This window comes from Pan troglodytes, chromosome 5, assembly GCF_028858775.2.
Source record: "Pan troglodytes isolate AG18354 chromosome 5, NHGRI_mPanTro3-v2.0_pri, whole genome shotgun sequence".
NCBI lineage: Eukaryota > Metazoa > Chordata > Mammalia > Primates > Hominidae > Pan > Pan troglodytes.
The window spans coordinates 108,477,968-108,495,736 of NC_072403.2; the positions used below are offsets into that span (position 1 = coordinate 108,477,968).

A 17,769-nucleotide genomic window follows, 5' to 3' on the forward strand; every position below is an offset into this window, starting at 1 on the left:
ATTAATACTTGTTGGGGATATGGTAGCCAGACAAGCTTGCTGTCTTTAGGAGGGACACTTTCATTAGGGAAAGATAGTTAAGGAAAACAGTAAGATAATTTCAGATAGGAGAAAGAGTTATGACAAAATACATTTTGAAGGTTGTCAGGACATCCTGGTGGACTGTTTGTGACTTTGTGAGAAAAACGAACTATGTGTGCCTTGTAGGTTTCAGTGTTGTTTTAAACAATTGGAGATGTCTGTTAGGCATGCAAGTGGGGAAGGTAGGCAATAGAATATATGATTTCAGAGCTCAGAGTGGTGATGAAACCAGAAATATAATTTGGAGGTTATCGGCATAAATATGGTTCCAAAAGCCACTGGACTTAATGAGATCATCTAGAGAGAGCATATATGTATATAGCAAATGGTTTCACTGTATTATATTGCATTTATACTTTATTTTTATTTTGTTTGTAATTCTAGCCTCTGCTACCCACTTCTTTATCAGTTGAAGATGCTGCCATATTGCTTCAGCAGGTGATGAGGGCATTCAGCAAACAGGCCTCAACTGTAGTCTTTAGCGACACTGTTGTAGTCAGTGAAAAATTTATAAATGACTGTACAGAACTGTTCCGTGAGCTGATGCACCAGAAAGCTGAAAAGGTATTCCAGATTTCCTTTTATCTGCTAATCTTAATAATATTTTCAATTTAGAATCATCTGATGTCTTTTGAAAAATGGGATAAGTGAAAGTGAACACTTGGTATCATTTATTATTTTCCTTTAATATATCATTCATTTTTATTTTGTCTCCCAGATTTATTTTTTCTCTTATTCCCATCAAAACATCTGACTTAAAAGTTGGGGAACTGACTTTATAAATTAAAATAACATAAAGGAAATTACACTTTTCAGTTAAGTTTCCTGAGGTTGGTCCAACTTTAAAACCTCAAAATGCACAAAAAACAGTATCTGTAGATATGTACAAATATACAGTGTATTTGTCAACCAATACATAATATATTTACTCAATCTAGCAGAGCCTCAATAATTTTTCCTATTTGGCATACACAGACAGGGTAAATTACTGAAGAAAGAAATTTTGTTACTATTTATTAGTTCCTCAGAGCAACTGCTATGAAAGTATTTTGAAATAGAGGTCCTGCCAGGTCTGTGTTAATGACTCTTTAGTTCATGTTTCTAGTTGGCAGCATCATCTCCTTATAAAGCCTACTCTCAAATAGGTAAAATAGGCCCATTTATTTTAAACTGTTAATAAATTCATGAGGGCTTATTAAATATGTAAATAGTTTATATTTAGCTGTTCTCCTTCTAAGCTCTTTAATAGTCTAAAAATGAGATAAACTTCTGTATTTAGCCTGATAAGCAGCAGAGAAGATTACAAAGTATACATGTTTGATGTCAGCAACCCTGAATTTAAAACATGTATTATCTGTATGACTTTGGACAAATAGACCTCTAGTTTCCTCATCTTTAAAGAAAGGATCATGATACCTACTATGGAAAGAATAAATATAAATAAGGGATATATGTAAAATGTTTGTTCCATGTTAACTAGCAGTTAGTAAATGACTCTTATTTGGGATTTTTTACTCAAGTAAAAATTTAACATGGTTATCACTTTTCTTCTTTCCTTGGGCTTCTCCCTCTAACCACAAAAATAAATTTGGAAAAAAGTGATTCTGTCATGTGAACTGTCAACATTTTAAGCATTTTTCTTTAGAAAAACAAAAAGGAAATAATATTACTTTTATCATAAATATATACTTTTGTCACTAGAGATTATAGGACCTTATGCCATCAGAAAGAACCAGTATCCGAACTTGGAAATACTTCATCGTTGTTATCATAAACTTTTTCAAAGCAGAAATTATCAAGAATGAATCCAGAGGGGGAAAAAAAAAGATTATATGACTTAGTATGCAACTCACATATGGTAATTTGTGTGGGGTAGGGGATGGAGGGTTCATTATCTTTAATAATCTCAAGTATCCAGGTGGCATTGGAATTGGGAGTCTCAAAAAGCGAAGGAGCATGGGGCACAATTAAGCTGTGGTAAAACCAGCCAGTAACAGCTGGAGAGGATTGCATCTGATTGCAGCTGTGTAATCAGTTGTGAAGTGACAAGATAGGATTTCTCATTAGTTAATAATGGGTACAAAAAAAGTCAAGAGCAGCAAGGGAAGAGACCTATTTTGGGCAAGGAGAAACATTTGCCTTAGAGTGACAGCTCTGAAACAAAGCTCTATAGTTCTTCTAAGCAACAAAACCAAACAAGAATAATTAGTGAGTATATAAACAACTTTTATGCTTTTGGAAATGCTATGTGTTTTTCCTACCAAAAAAGCATGTTTTATTTTAGGAAATGAAAAATAATCCTGTGCATTTAATCACTGAAGAAGATCTGAAACAAATCTCCACTTTAGAAAGCGTTAGTACAAGTAAAAAGGATAAAAAAGATGAGCGAAGAAGGAAAGCAACAGGTAATAAATTGTTAACAAGGAATATTCAAAGTTTTGTATTTGTTGCAGTGAACTTTGCATTTATCACATTTATTATGCCCTTTGAAAGGCCCTTTGTTTTATTGATTTACCTTTAAACAGCTAATATCAACCAAATATTTTGCTAATGTGTTAAATTTTATATATTAAAATGGAAATATTGGTGATTATGTTTTCTGTTTTCTTTTGTGAAAACTTTATTTTATCATCATGCTCATCTCTTGTTTTTCCCCATCCTCTGTCTATGTTCCAGCCCAGTAGCCCTTTTTTGTTTTGTTTTGTTTTGTTTTGATTCCTAAACTTGCCAGGGTCATATTCACCTCAAAGCTTTTACACCAACTGTTCCTTTTACCTGGAATGCCCTCTCCCAGACTGTGAGTAACTGGTGTATTCTTTTCATTCAGAGCTCGACTTTAAATGCCACTTCCTTAGAGAGGCCTCCTGACCCTTCGGAATAGTAGCCACAGTCACTCTCTGCCACCTCATTTTGTCAGTTTATTTGCATCACTTTATCACCATGATGTGTTTTATTGTTTGGGAACTGTGTTGATCTCATTTATTGTTGTACTCTTGCTACATACCCAAAGCACCACTTGATATATTTTAGGTGTCCTATAAACATACTAATTAAATGAAAAAATTTCTGAAGGACATATTTTTACATTTCTTTTTCTAATCTAAAGTCACTAGAAATTATTCTAGGTATCACTGATATGCTTGTAATTTGCAATGGAAAAGTAACATGTATTTCCATAGTTTTTATAGTAGGAACAGTGCTGTTAGTGCTTTATCAGAACTGAAGAAATTCAATATTCAACATTTTTCATTAATAAATACACTTCTAATTCTTTGAGATAGTTTATTTCCTCTTCCAGAATCTTTTTCTGTAAAACTTTTCAATGGCATTATGAAATTTCTCTATTCTTCCAGGAAAATTAATAAATTACTTAAATAAATCACAGTAATATTCATAGCTATGGATATTTTATCATATATTTGAAGATATAGTTATAAATTTGCCTTACTCAATTGATGACTTATGTCAGTATAACTAGTCTATTTAATATTTTATTTCTTATTAAAAGTTAAGGGTCATTTGGTGTTTTATTTTCAGTGATAATGCTATTGTATTATAATTGTTTAATTACAGTGTGTGGAATCATGTCAATCATGAATGTTCCCCCCCCATAGGAAACTTATTGTCAAATATAAAAAGCATGTTCACTTTAGACTTATATTTTTGAAAATAGAATTTTTTTATTGTAAAAGAAAGGGAAAAATAATAGAAGTTTAAATCTAGTATATGATGAAATCTAAGGCAAATCTATTTAGAATTTAGAAAAAGATCTTTAGTAATCACTTTATTTTATTAAAAAGACTAATCTTTTACTTATTTTGAAGTAATATAATATAGTTGTAATATGTTCAATGGTTTAAACCCGTTATCAGTATTCCATTTTGTAGAGTAGATATTTTACATGTCAATATCAAAGAGCAGGGAAATGCTGAAGTAGTATTTTTTATTTTTATTTACAGTGTTTGCATTTGTTTCATAATTTGTTTTTTTAAGTCTATAGTCAATAGGTAATAATACTTTTATACCTAACCAATTAATATTCATAGTCAACATTTATGAAGCATGTGTTATGTTTCACGCATTTCTGTAAAGAATATATACATTAATGACACAATGATCCTTGCTCTTCAGAAGTTTATAATCTGTTTGAGTAGCAGATGAGTCAGGATATCTCCTCTAAAAACAGGTAATAATCTTTCAACAAAGAAGGCAAAATAAGAATAATTAAATTTGTGAAGTCTTATAATAGAAGGTTATTGATGAGGCTGTGGTAACAGATGAGCAAAGGAGGACACATTTCTTTTGGGGAAGGTAGAAGAGGAGGTGAAGGAATGGATTTTTGTTAAGAAAATATTGAGAGTTACAGAAAAGAGGTGACGTTAGAGAAAGAGAAAGAGAATGCATTTAGAGCAGTCAGGCTATCTAAGGTAGATTGCTCAAAAGATTTCATATTTTATTATTAATTTTTTATATATTGGATTTACTAAACTTTTAATAGGGAACTCCAAATTTAAAAAGAGTCTAAAAGTTTCTTTATTTTGCCTTTATTTTTTCTGCTGTAAAGTTAAATACAACAATATAGTGTCATTATTTTATAAAAATGATGATTTAGTTAGGTAATGCTAACTAATGTCATTTTCCCACCAGAGGGCAGTGGAAGCATGAGAGGAGGAGGTGGGGGCAATGCCAGAGAGTACAAAATTAAAAAAATCAAGAAGAAAGGAAGAAAAGATGATGATAGTGATGATGAATCTCAATCATCCCACACTGGTAGGTAGCTTTTCTTTACTTTTCCTTGGTGTATGTGTGATATTTGTCACATATTTTCTTAAGATGTATATAATTAGGTATATATGCTAATACAGGAAGTCCTTATTTTGCAGTGTTTCAGTGACACAAATTTCAGTTACCACACTTTAGTTAAATGTTATCAGTCCAGTAACAACACTGTTTATCTTAAATATTAGATACAAAGATACTTTGGTATATTAACTGAGTATTGTATAAAGTAGCTCTTCAGTCCACAAATCAGTACATAAATAACAGATGCATATCATGATCTGTGATAATCACACCACTTATTGTATAGTTTGTCAATGATTGGTCACTGCACATTGGTTATTCCTTATGCACAAACAACAAAGCATGTAGCTGTATTGCCTAATTGTCTCCCAGTGATAAACGCTATGATATTTTACAGAAATGGATAATCAAAAAGAGAATTGGCCAACAAAGATAAAAGTGTAGCAAAGAAATGAAAAGTGATAACACTGAAAATAAAATTGGAATCAAGCATAAATGGAGTTATAGAGGGAATGGCTGACTGTGGGAATGTTGACACTGCCATTGCTCAAGAAAATGAGGAAAGTGGTTATGACAAAAAGGATGAAAACATCTTAGAGGATGTAAAGTGGGGAAAAACTTCACAATTCTTGGAGATATTCCAAGACATTGAAAAGGCAAGGGATAAAACATTGGAAGCTGATTCAGAGTTAGAAAGTGGTATGACAATTTATAAGGCATAGGAAAGGTACTTGCTCCATACTGCAAGTTAATTGATAATAAGAAGAAAGCAAGCACTGTTCAGACTATTCCTGATAAGTATTTTACACAGAAATAAAACACTTTCATTCTCCATGTTCTAATGTGTTAAAAATACAGCATATTAAATTATAAACATTAGTTTTATTTTTCATTTTCCTATACATTTATAACCAACAGTAAAAGCTTTTAATGTTTACCAAAAATTTTTAAAGGCCACAGAACAATTGTAATTTTTCCTATTGATTATTAAGAAAGCTTTGCATGGTTTCACCTTACCATGATCATTTTTATGGTCTTCCACTGCCATGCAAAACAAGTATTAGGATATTTTTGAAAAGTAGACTTGCAAATTTAAATAGGAAACATTAATTTTATGTACATTTTACTTTCATAGTAACACCTAACTGGTTGGTTGCTTATATCTAAGAGAGAGCATTAATTATATGCATCTTTCTTTTCCTAGACTTGTTAGTGCTTGGCCAAGAAAGTCTACAAGAGACATCTTTTGTTTTTCTAATTAAAATTATGATATTTTTAATTTTTCTGTTTAAAAAAGGTAAACTTAATGAAACCATGATACTGCCCTCTTCCTTATCCCCAGCAAAATGAAAATTAAAAAAAAAACTTTAAATGATAATAGATTGAGATTTATATTTTTCCTCTTTCACAGAATTCATTACATACGGGCTATAGCTGGAAGATGTAGATATCAAGTGATGTGCCTGCAGCTATTAATGTTCTACTTGCTATTTGTAATAGCACAGTTGTTTAAGATTTGTCTTTAAAGTATTCTGAGATAGGTAGAAATAACTACTGTTCTTCATGTATGTAAAACAACGTTAATTAAAGGAAAAGTATCTTTATAGGAACTACTAGCTTTATCCTTATTTCAAATAGGATTAAGACTATCCATTGTGAATTTTAATTTTTCACTGGTAAATGAATTTTCCTGTTGCCCAGGTGTACTAGGCATGTGGGTGAAGAGGCATTACAAGAAAACACTTCTCTAATATCTGTAATCTTAAATAATGGTTAAATGAGGCATGTGATATTCCTTTTGTGAATAGATTATTATTGAAAGGAGCTATAAAAGTAGTAAAACCATTCTACCTTTAAAAATATAATTTCAATGCTTTTGAAAAAAAATTTATGTTGTAATCTCTGAAATAGAGGATGAAATTGGGTTCTCAGCTAAAATATAGGATCAACTCTGTATGAAAGATTACTAGAAGAAAATATAATTTAATAACTTTGAAAATGCATAAAGGAAGTAAACAGGGAAATCATAGATCATTTAATGTGAACATTAGGAATGGACAGCAGATCCCAGAAGATAATAGTACTGTCTGTCTACTCTAAAGCTAGCATGTCAACTCCTTAGATTTTTATTTATAGTGAAAATTGATTTTTGAGCCATTTTATTTTTATTTGTAAAGTTTTTGCTTATAGAATCAATAACTTAATTAAGCTAGAAATAATCACTTTTATACCTTTACAATTTCTAATGGAAATATTGTTAGCTTTTTTTGTCTACAACCCATGCTTTCCTAAGTAAATGGGTAGGCATGACATTTGCACAGTTAGCTATTATTTTCATTACAGTAGCTGCATACAAACTTTCCTTACTATAGACTTATTTTTGTGAGAGCAAAAATAAATTATAGAATTCTGAGATTTTTTTTTAATCTATGCCTTTTCCAAAAGATACATTTTAGCTTAAACAATTATTTGAATTGTGATTCACATGATTATAAAGACTTTCCAAAGATCTTATTTAGATTATAAGGATTATTTAATTTCTAATAAATTTATATTTTTATAAAGGAGGAAAAACTGCCCGGTATTCCTTGTTCAACAAAGATAAATTATTCTTTCCTTAAAAATTTGTTTTGAAATACTTGTTTTGATTTCCAGCTATTTGTATCATCCAGGTTTAACAAAGGGGAAAACTCTTTATTATTTTCTGATTGACTTATAGAAAATAATCAGTTTTAAATGAAGTTAGAAAATGATCACATAAGAAATTTTACCACTTCATGATAAAAATCTTCAACAAACTAGGCATCAAAGGAACATACCTCAAAATAATAAGAGCTACTTAATGACAAACCCACAACAGCATCATACTGAATGGAGAAAAATTGATAGAGCCATTAAGAACTGGAACAAGGCAAAGGATGTCTACTCTCACCACTCCTATTCAACGTAGTACTAGAAATCCTAGCCAGAGCAGTCAGGCAAAAGAAAGAAATAAAAGCATCCATATTGGAAAAGAGGAAGTCAGATTATCTCTGTTCTCTGATGACACGATCATATACCTAGAAAGCCATAAAGACTCCTCCAAAGACTCCTGGTCTTGATAAATGACTTCAGTAAAATATCAGGATACAAAATCAGCATACAAAAATTAGTAGCATTTCTATACATCAGTGTCTTTCAAGCTGAGAACCAAATCAAGAACTCAGTCTTATTTTTAATAGCTACAAAAAAAAAAAAAAAAAAAAAAAACTAAGAATACATTTTACCAAAGAAATGGAAGATCTCTACAAAGGTAACTACAAAACACTGATGAAAGAAATCGTAGATGACACAAACAAATAGAAAGACACCCCAGGCTCATGGATTAGAAGAATCAATATTGTTAAAATGACCATACTCCCCAGAGCAGTCTACAGATTCAGTGCAATATTTATCAAAAACAAACATCATTTTTCACAGAATTAGAAAAATACACTCCTAAAGTTGATATGGATCCAAAAGAGAGCCTGAATAGCCAAAGTATCCTAAGCAAAAAGAACAAATATGGAGGCATCATATTGTCTGACTTCAAATTACATTACAAGGCTATAGTAACCAAAACAACATGGTACTGCTAGAAAAATGGACACATAGATCATTGGAACAGAATACACAACCCAGAAATAAAGCCACATACCTACAACCAACTGATCTTGGACAGGGTCGACAAAAATAAACAATGGGGAAAGGACACCCTATTCAATAAATGGTGCTGGGAAGAACGAAACTGTATGCCATCTCGTCATACACAAAAATCAACTCTAGGTGGAGTAAATATTTAGAATGTAAGACATGAAACTGTAAAAATCCTAGAAGAAAACCTAGGAAAAAATCTTCTGGACATTGGCCTAGGCAAAGAATTTATGATAAAAATCCCAAAAGCAAATGCACCAAAACCAAAAATTGACACATAGGACTTAATTAAACTAAAAAGTTTCTGCACAGCAAAATAAATAATTACAACAGAGTAAATAGCCTTCAGAATGGGAGAAAATATTTGCAAATTATGCTTCTGACAAAGGACTAATATCTAGAGTCTACGAAGAACTCAACAAGAAGAAGCCCTATTGAAAACTGAGCAAAGGATATGAACAGATACTTCTCAAAAGAAGAAATACAAGCAGCCAATGAACACATGAATAAATGTTCAACATCACTAATCAGAGAAATGCAAACTAAAACCACAATATATCATCATACACCAGTCAGAATGGCTATTACTAAAAAGTCAAAAAACAACAGATGTTAGTGTTGATGTGGGGAAAAGGGAATGGTTATACACAGTTGGAGAGAATGTAAATTAGTTCAACCTCTATGGAAAACAGTATGGAGATTTCTCAAAGAATTAAAATTAGAACTACTATTTGACCCAGCAATCCCACTGCTGGGTTTCTACCCAAAGGAAATGAAATTATTATATTGAAAAGACACGTATACTCTTATGTTCTTTGAGGCATTATTCACGATAGCAAAGTCATAGAACCAGCCTAAGTGTCCACCAATGATTGACTGGATTAAGAAAATGTGGTGTATACCATGGAATACAATGTAGCCATTAAAAACAATAAAATGATGTCCTTTGCAGCAACGTGGTTGGAACTTGAGGCCATTACTCTAAGTGAGCTAACTCAGAAACAAAACAAAATACCACATGTTCTCACTTATAAATGGGAGCTAAACAGTGGAAAATAATAGAAGAACTCCAAAAGAAGGGAAGTTGGGGGGGTGGGTATGTGGGCAGGGCAAGGGTTAAAAAAATTACCTAATAGGTACAATGTTCACTGTTTGGTTAATGGGTACAGTAGTAGCCCAGTCCCTGCCAGTATGTCTTGTATTCATGTAACAAGCATGCATACGAAGCCCCTGAATATAAAATAAAATATTTTTTAAAAAGAGGTTTTATTATATATCCTAATTTCAAAATTGTTTTTACTAGTTGTTGCTATTTGACATTAACAATTGAGTAATGAATGAATTATTGTCTTACTAAATATAGTAATGGAGCCCTATTTGCCATTTGGTTGCATGTTTTTTATTTATTTATTTATTTGCCATTGCTCATGTCCGATATAGGAAAGAAGAAGCCAGAGATCAGTTTTATGTTCCAGGATGAGACTGAAGATTTTTTAAGAAAACACATACAAGATGCCCCAGAGGAGTTTATTTCGGAACTTGCTGAGTACTTAATAAAGCAAGTATAAAATGTATTTTTTCTGTTTTATGGTAGAAATTAAATGGGTTATTAAATAAGATTTTTTCCAAGATCATAGAAAGCAACTGTATTAGATATTTTCATTTCAAACTTGGAATTTAACCTAGCCACCAAATTCAAGATTTTATTTGCCTACAGTGGAAGTTTAATTCAACAAATATTTGTTAAGTGCTTTGGGTAAAGCAGTATGGGAAATAAAAGGCAGGAGCGAGAAAATGTCCTCACTCACCCATCTTACAGTCATAGGTCTTGGTTGGGGAGAAAAAGACCGGCATTAACCACTGGCTGGTCTCTTCTATAGCACGAAAAATAACATTCAAAAGGAAGAAAAGATAATTTTCTATTTTAATTTGGCAGAAAGTAAACAGTGTTTAAGGAGAATATAGAGTAACAAATTCACTTCAAAAAGAATAAATTTAGGCACTCCTACCTTATGAATGGCTAAGGGTATTTTTATATAAAAATGAAGAAAATTATGTATAACTTGACCATTAGTAACTAACTAACCTGGTCATCCCTCAAGTTAGTTTCACTGTGTACACTTTCATAAATACAATCCAGGAGAGCAGTGTATCTAACTTTGATTTTAGAAATATAACTTCTGTGGTGATAATTTTAATATAAATATTTTTTGTGCATAAATGTATTACAAAATTATAGTTTTCACATGTAAAAAAATGAAATAGTTACTACTAATCATTTTGCACTGCTTTTTAGGCATAAAAAGGTTTTTTTAAATGTATTTTAATATTTTAGAAATTGAGAATTTTAAGTTGTAATTCCTGAAGATGAAGAACAGATTTATAGTCTACTAGTCTCCAAATTAATTTTAAAAAGCAATTTTGAATTATGGGGGTTTTGTTATTCTTGGTGTCTTAATTGCAGTAACTTTGAATACTTTAAAATAGAGAAAATTAATCTATTTCTGTCTTAATTCCTAGGGTTGTGGAACAAATTGTTAGTGAACTTGTCTCCAAATTAATTTTATTTGCATAAAAAAATAGAGATTTCTATTCTTAAGCATTATTTCCATAGAAACAAAATTCCTTATCTATATAAATACTCAGTACATTTTAATAAACTAAATATATTTGTCTTATGCACAGACCTCTTAATAAAACTTATCTCGAGGTGGTACGTTCAGTATTCATGTCTTCAACAACTTCTGCTTCTGGGACGTGCAGAAAACGCACAATCAAGGACTTGCAAGAAGAAGTTTCAAACCTGTACAATAACATTAGGTTATTTGAAAAAGGGATGAAGTTTTTTGCAGGTATACTTAATCTTTGTTAATCTTGTTTTTTCATTGATTTTCATAATTTGGGGAATAAATTAGTTTTAATAAAGGTCCTTTATTTTCCAGATGACACACAGGCTGCTCTTACCAAACACTTGCTGAAGTCAGTGTGTACTGATATCACTAACCTCATTTTCAACTTCTTAGCTTCGGATTTAATGATGGCAGTAGATGATCCTGCAGCCATTACAAGTGAAGTATGTTAATGATCTCCCTACCACTATTGATGTGTTCTGTTTTGCATCTATACACATTTTATTTTATCTTATTTGGAGTAAAGAGGAAAATAAAATACAGTGAAAGAGGTTTGAGGAAAAAAATCTAAAAGTTTTTTATTCAACTTTAGTACTATATATACAGTTGCTAGCAGGATTGGTAGTTTAACTAGTCTGTTAAAAGTAATGATGCTTAATTACTTTAGAATAAACAGTTTTTTCCTAATTATTATGTCACATTCCCTCTTCCTAATGACTGGCAAATCCCATAACATTCTGACCCGTTTCCATAACTTTCAAGTTATTTTCCTTTAAGGACATCTCATTTCAATATTTAGACTAATTCCAATTAATTTTTTAAAACTCTAATCTCAAACTAAATTCAAAAGCTCATCTCCTCCCTTCTTGCTATGTAATGTAGAGAATGGCTCCCAGTTGCCTAGAGGAAGAAAGGTGCGATCTATCCCAAGATGACAACCCCTCCTTCTCCTCCTCTTTCTTCTCTGTCCTCCTCCCACCTTCTCTACCTCCTCTTCCTCCTCCTCTTTCCTGTTCTTCTTCCTTCTTCCTCACCTCTCTAGGTCCACTTCGAGTTGGAGATTTAGGAAAAATGAGGCAGGAAAAAGTGTCTTGATGTGACTGACTACATGTCACTGCTTTGATCAAGGTCAAACCAAATCAGTCTGATGTTTGTGGTCTTTGGTGATGTAGTTAGTCATTGCCTCATAGGCGATATAAGTTGTTTCCCTGGAATGTTGTTTAGTTTCATGTGACTTCTCACAGTAAGGACCATCCCTCAAACAGAGGAACAGTTATTTCTTCCTCCTTCGCCAGCAAGGTGCTGGCCCCCTTCCCTTCTTCTGCTTAAGAAGCAAATCCCCAGTTGTCTAGACAGTTTCATGTCTCCTGCCCTTATACCAATCTCTGCTATGGAAAATACAGAATATCTTGTTCCATGCCCTTTAAGGGCCACAGAAGGATTGGTGTGGGATTGGGGCAGGGAGGCTAAACAGGAGCAACAAGCCCTTAATCTTCCCAGACATTATACACTTCAGGGCCTGGTGTCAAGCCATACTAGCAAGTCTGCTCCAAAATTTTATGCCAGAAGAAACTAAAAGACTCTGATCAAGAATACCATAAAACTTCAGTGGACACTTACATGTAGAGAGAGGTGCTGAAAAATTCCTCATACCATAGAGCATAACAAGCATCCAGCCATGAACAAGAGCTCAGCCTCCCATCTTATAGGCATCCTTGATCTTTATGAGTGGGGCCCTTCACAGCTGGCACTGGGTAGAGAAAAACACCCTCTTCCTACTCTAATGGAAGAATTAGCCTCTTAACCCAAATATTCTGTTTCTCACAAGGTCAACGACTCTCTCTAGTCTTTCTCTTACATTGATGGAGCAGGTGGGAGGAGCAGGGCTGTATCTATCCTGTTTGGCTGATTGGCTATTGACTCTAATAATGTTTTTGTCTCTAATTTGAGATCTAAAATTCAAGAATATGGTACATTCCACTCAGCAACTTGTTACAGTATTTTTTTCACTTTATCTTATATCCATTGCATGTCAAAAGCACAGTACTGAATGAATTTTCATTTACCCCTACAGATAAGAAAAAAAATTTTAAGTAAATTATCAGAAGAAACCAAAGTAGCTCTTACAAAACTCCATAACTCTCTGAATGAAAAGGTAAGTAAAGTTTTATTCTAGTTACATGTCAGGGCTAGCAGTTTGTTACAAAGATCTTTGAGTAGATTTTTTATCAGAGTAATTGTAAATCCAATCTAAAACTAGTATTTTGCACTCAGCTGCCTCTTTGAAATGAGAAGAGAAGACCAAGCTGCTGGCATTTTACCATTGTTAGTTCTATATCACAATTTCTAACTTAATGAGAAAGTGACCCTTTTAAAAATTGTATTTGGGATGTAAAATTACAAAACAGTTGTTAAATGGCTATACTTCCTTATGCAGTTATATATAAAAGTAAATTATGGTATTCAATGCCTTTTCAGAGCATAGAAGACTTTATTTCTTGTCTGGATTCTGCAGCAGAAGCTTGTGATATTATGGTGAAAAGGGGAGACAAAAAAAGGGAAAGGTAACATTAAATTAATCTATATTTGGAAATGTTCTTAAATGTGGAGCCTTTCATATCTGAAATTTGAATTTGACTGCCCGACTCTTACACAGAGAATATGTACCTAATGTGTCTAATATATCTAAATGGCTGTAGACCTTCAAGAATATTCAAAGTCTTAAAATAGTTAGATATTTCTCTCTGACCCTCTGGATCAAGTAGCAGAGTTTCTTTATCCTATAGTTCATCAAGCCCAGGAACTTTTTATTAGCTTGGGGACTTTCCTTACAGGAAACCTTACCTAATCAGTGCAAATTTGTTTGACCTCCAGCAACTCAAAACAAAAAACATACTTTGAGTATTCCCACTCTATAGCTTTTTCTTTAATTTTGTAGCACACTAATCTATCCATGCCATTTAGGTTTTATGTGTGTATGTCCCATATTGAAAAGTTAACTTAAATTTTTATGGAATTAGATAAACTAGAGAAGCTAAAAATTAACAGAAAGGGATGAATTGAAATTGGTGAGAACTTCTTAAATTATGATAATGAATTTGTGTGCTTTTTTTTTTTTTTTTAGACAGATACTGTTCCAACATCGACAAGCACTGGCTGAACAGCTAAAGGTCACAGAAGACCCTGCTCTTATTCTGCACCTCACATCAGTCCTGTTGTTTCAGTTTTCAACCCACAGCATGCTCCATGCACCTGGAAGATGTGTCCCACAGATCATTGCTTTTCTTAATAGTAAAATTCCAGAGGTATTACATTTTCAATACACTTGAAACTTTCAAAGATTTACATTCTGAATATTTTGAGTGGATTGAGGTGAATTACTGTCAGCACTCAGGTATAAAATACATTAACATCAAAGCCCATTTCCAATAATGTGAACAGTGGATTAGGAGATTAATTTTTTAAAATTCCACATAGCTCAAGAATCTTTCAAGAATGTTCTGAATTTGGAAATTAAGCTTTCAGAAAAGATACAATAATGTCAAATCTCCCATTTCAGCTTCTTTAGGTTTAACTTATCCATCAAGGATCCATTCAAAAGTCTTGTCCTATCCCTTTTAGCTAAAAAACCCCTCAGCTAAAAGGAAACTTCCCTATCCCTTTGACTGTATCTTTGGTGATAGAACCAGGTGATAAGTTGACTTTACCATAAGTTGACTTATGGTAAAGTGATTTGCATTCATGTTTTATCTCTTCTAAATTGTACACTCCTTGAGAGCAGAAACTGCTAGATTAGACTTGCTACTTCCATGGCCAGTTTTTTGTAAAGATGAGGACCTTCAATGTGTATTAGTTGAAGAAATTCTACTTTATCTGTTCCACAAAAAGATAAATTGTGTTGATTAACTATTCTTTCCCTTTTCACAGGATCAGCATGCTCTTTTGGTAAAGTATCAAGGTTTGGTTGTAAAGCAGCTAGTCAGTCAAAGTAAGAAGACTGGGCAGGGAGATTATCCCTTGAATAATGAATTAGACAAAGAACAAGAAGATGTTGCCAGTACTACTCGTAAAGAGCTTCAAGAACTTTCTTCATCCATTAAAGACCTTGTTCTCAAATCTAGGAAATCATCTGTGACGGAAGAGTAATGATCTTAATTTACATTTGTCATATAGTAAGCATTTTCCCCCAAGGTTGAAGGTGAGTGGTCACAAAAAAGTAGTCACTATACAACTCCCCTCTCCCTGCAAAAACCACCTCATACACACACAATTCAGTTAAAACAGTAGTATTGTATTAAATGTAAATCTTAAAAAGATGTGAATTTTTGTAAATTGGGTTCTTCATAGAAGTTTTTTTCCACCTGATTTTCACACAAATACTATATGAAATTTTTCATATTATTTTCACATAATTTTAAAAATTACATATTTCAGGTTTGTTCTCTTTCCAAATGTTGAATGAAAAACAAATTTTCCGATCCATTTATCCCTGGGGAAGGATTCATTTGTTGCGAGTGCCAGTATACTTAAATGTATACTTTATATACATTTAAGCAGAAATTTAAAATGTGGTCTTTTTTTTTTTTTAAAGAAACACTTCTGTGTCAGAAATGAAAATAAATCATGTTTTTTATTTTTAAATAGAAAGCACTTCAAAACTAAAATACAGAAATTTACAAAAAAGAAAAATTATTACTAAGCCCTTGCTCTTATTTTTGGCAGAATAAACATTGATTTTGGTTGGGGCTGCAAGGATGCCTTTACAGGTGCACAAGAACGCTAGAGTGGCCCATGCATTGCTGTGTTCTCTTCTAAAACAAGCTACTAACAAGAGAGAGAACACATGCAATTTATTACCAGTAAGCATAAGTCATATTTAACATTGGAATAACTAAGCATTTTATACAAAGATTTTTCTTTGACCCAGTTTGCATTTGTACATTTTATTTTTTTAGTTCAATAGCTCCTCTGTCACATAATACTTTGTAAATACTAGTGTGAAAAACAGATAGGATGCCTTTTCCAGTGGTAGGAGCATCTGTAAGTGCATTTAAATCATTAGAAGCTTTTTTCCAAAACTAGAAACCCTTATTAAAAAATAGATATTTTTTCCTAAAGATTATTAGTTAAAAATAACTAAAAGAGTTCCTTAATCATTTCAACCAAATGAATTTCAAGCAACAGCTTACTATTTATCAAAAAGGGATTTAATTATTTTGAATATAATTATAAATTAAATTTCAAATATTTAAAAATACTATTTTGTATAATTCCTTATGACATTTTAAACTTTGTATTTTAAAATATTTGAATACGAAAAGATCAGTCTACCTCTACTCCATTCTAGACAAAGTATTAATCCTTAGTGAAAGTAATTAATTAAATTGCCGACTTGGCATTATTATTAAACTTGATAGGAACGCAACATTAAATTTAAAAATGTTTTCCCATGGGTAATTTTCTATTATATATTTTCATATGGGCAAAGGGAAAAAATGATAAATCCTCTGTAATCACAAACCCCAATTTCGTTTTGTTTATTCAGCTTCTAAAATATTGAACACCCAGACTTTTAATTCAACCTTTAAGAACCTTATCATTTATATTTCAGTAGATATCAAAGTAATCCATGTTTGTGTCAAATGATCATAGAAAATAAATAGAAGAGACAGTGAAGCAAGTAAAAAGAAAAGCATTGTTTTAATTTGTTTGCATTAATTTTTTTCATTTGTCAAAATGCTTCTTTTGTTGCCACAGTAAAGAACAGTTTTTATTGTTTTGTAAGTAAAATTACATAGCTGATTTTGTATGTAAAGATTAATTTCCATAATAAAAATTATTGTATGTTTACTGTGATCTTAATGGGCAGGGTTAAGAAAGTTATTTAAAATAAAGTTACCTATTCTACTAAATTTTATAGTACTTTGAAGCTTCTATTAATTAACACAAAGATTAATTGGTGCATATATTTTATATATATACATTTTGAATTCTCATTTTGAACATTATTAAAGGATTTTATTTTTCTTACACAAAAATAGTTCCAGAGCTCTCAGTGTCTTTCATTCCTTGAGAGTTTGCCATTCTCGAACCATTTTATCTTAGTCAATTATTTCTCAATTAACTAGATTTCAGCAAATGTGTAGCTGTATTCTTGCATATGCTAATTCCTGCTATTGCAGTCGGGGTAGAAGTATTGGAAAATGTGCTCAGGTATTCATGTTCATGTGTTCCAGCTCTAGACTTACTTATATGCTTTTCAAGAGTTAAGGAAACTCTTGGCCATCAGAAAGATCCGATGAAGAGTGGCATATAGTATCAAAATCACAGTGTATTTTGTGAAAAGACCTTAATGCTAAATTAGGACAATAAATGTAATAGTTGCTTAACCTGAATGTATTATTAGAGAAATGCTTTACTTAGACCAAAAAGCACCATGGATAAGGTCAGGGTGCAATGGTGATCTGAAGCTGGAATCAGACTGAAAAGGAACAGTTCATTCCTTCCTCAGAAATGTCACTAGAACCAGAGTGTATTAGTCCGTTTTCACGCTGCTAATAAAGACTACCCGAGACTGGGCAAT

General features: G+C 32.1%; 1 protein-coding gene across 3 annotated transcripts in view; it reads left to right on the top strand.

The window, feature by feature from the left end:
• The window catches only part of UFL1 (UFM1 specific ligase 1), a 33,993-nt gene extending 16,895 nt beyond the window's left edge, over window positions 1-17,098 (top strand). For all 3 annotated transcript variants that reach the window (XM_518643.8, XM_063813279.1, XM_016956014.4), the window contains exons 10-19: window positions 466-645; window positions 2,366-2,486; window positions 4,729-4,851; window positions 9,997-10,114; window positions 11,242-11,408; window positions 11,499-11,629; window positions 13,261-13,341; window positions 13,665-13,750; window positions 14,311-14,491; window positions 15,114-17,098. In XM_518643.8, coding sequence (XP_518643.2) covers window positions 466-645; window positions 2,366-2,486; window positions 4,729-4,851; window positions 9,997-10,114; window positions 11,242-11,408; window positions 11,499-11,629; window positions 13,261-13,341; window positions 13,665-13,750; window positions 14,311-14,491; window positions 15,114-15,332 — 1,407 coding nt within the window. In that variant the 3' untranslated portion in view covers window positions 15,333-17,098. The remainder of the gene's footprint in view (window positions 1-465; window positions 646-2,365; window positions 2,487-4,728; window positions 4,852-9,996; window positions 10,115-11,241; window positions 11,409-11,498; window positions 11,630-13,260; window positions 13,342-13,664; window positions 13,751-14,310; window positions 14,492-15,113) is intronic.
• Window positions 17,099-17,769: the final 671 nt, after the last annotated feature.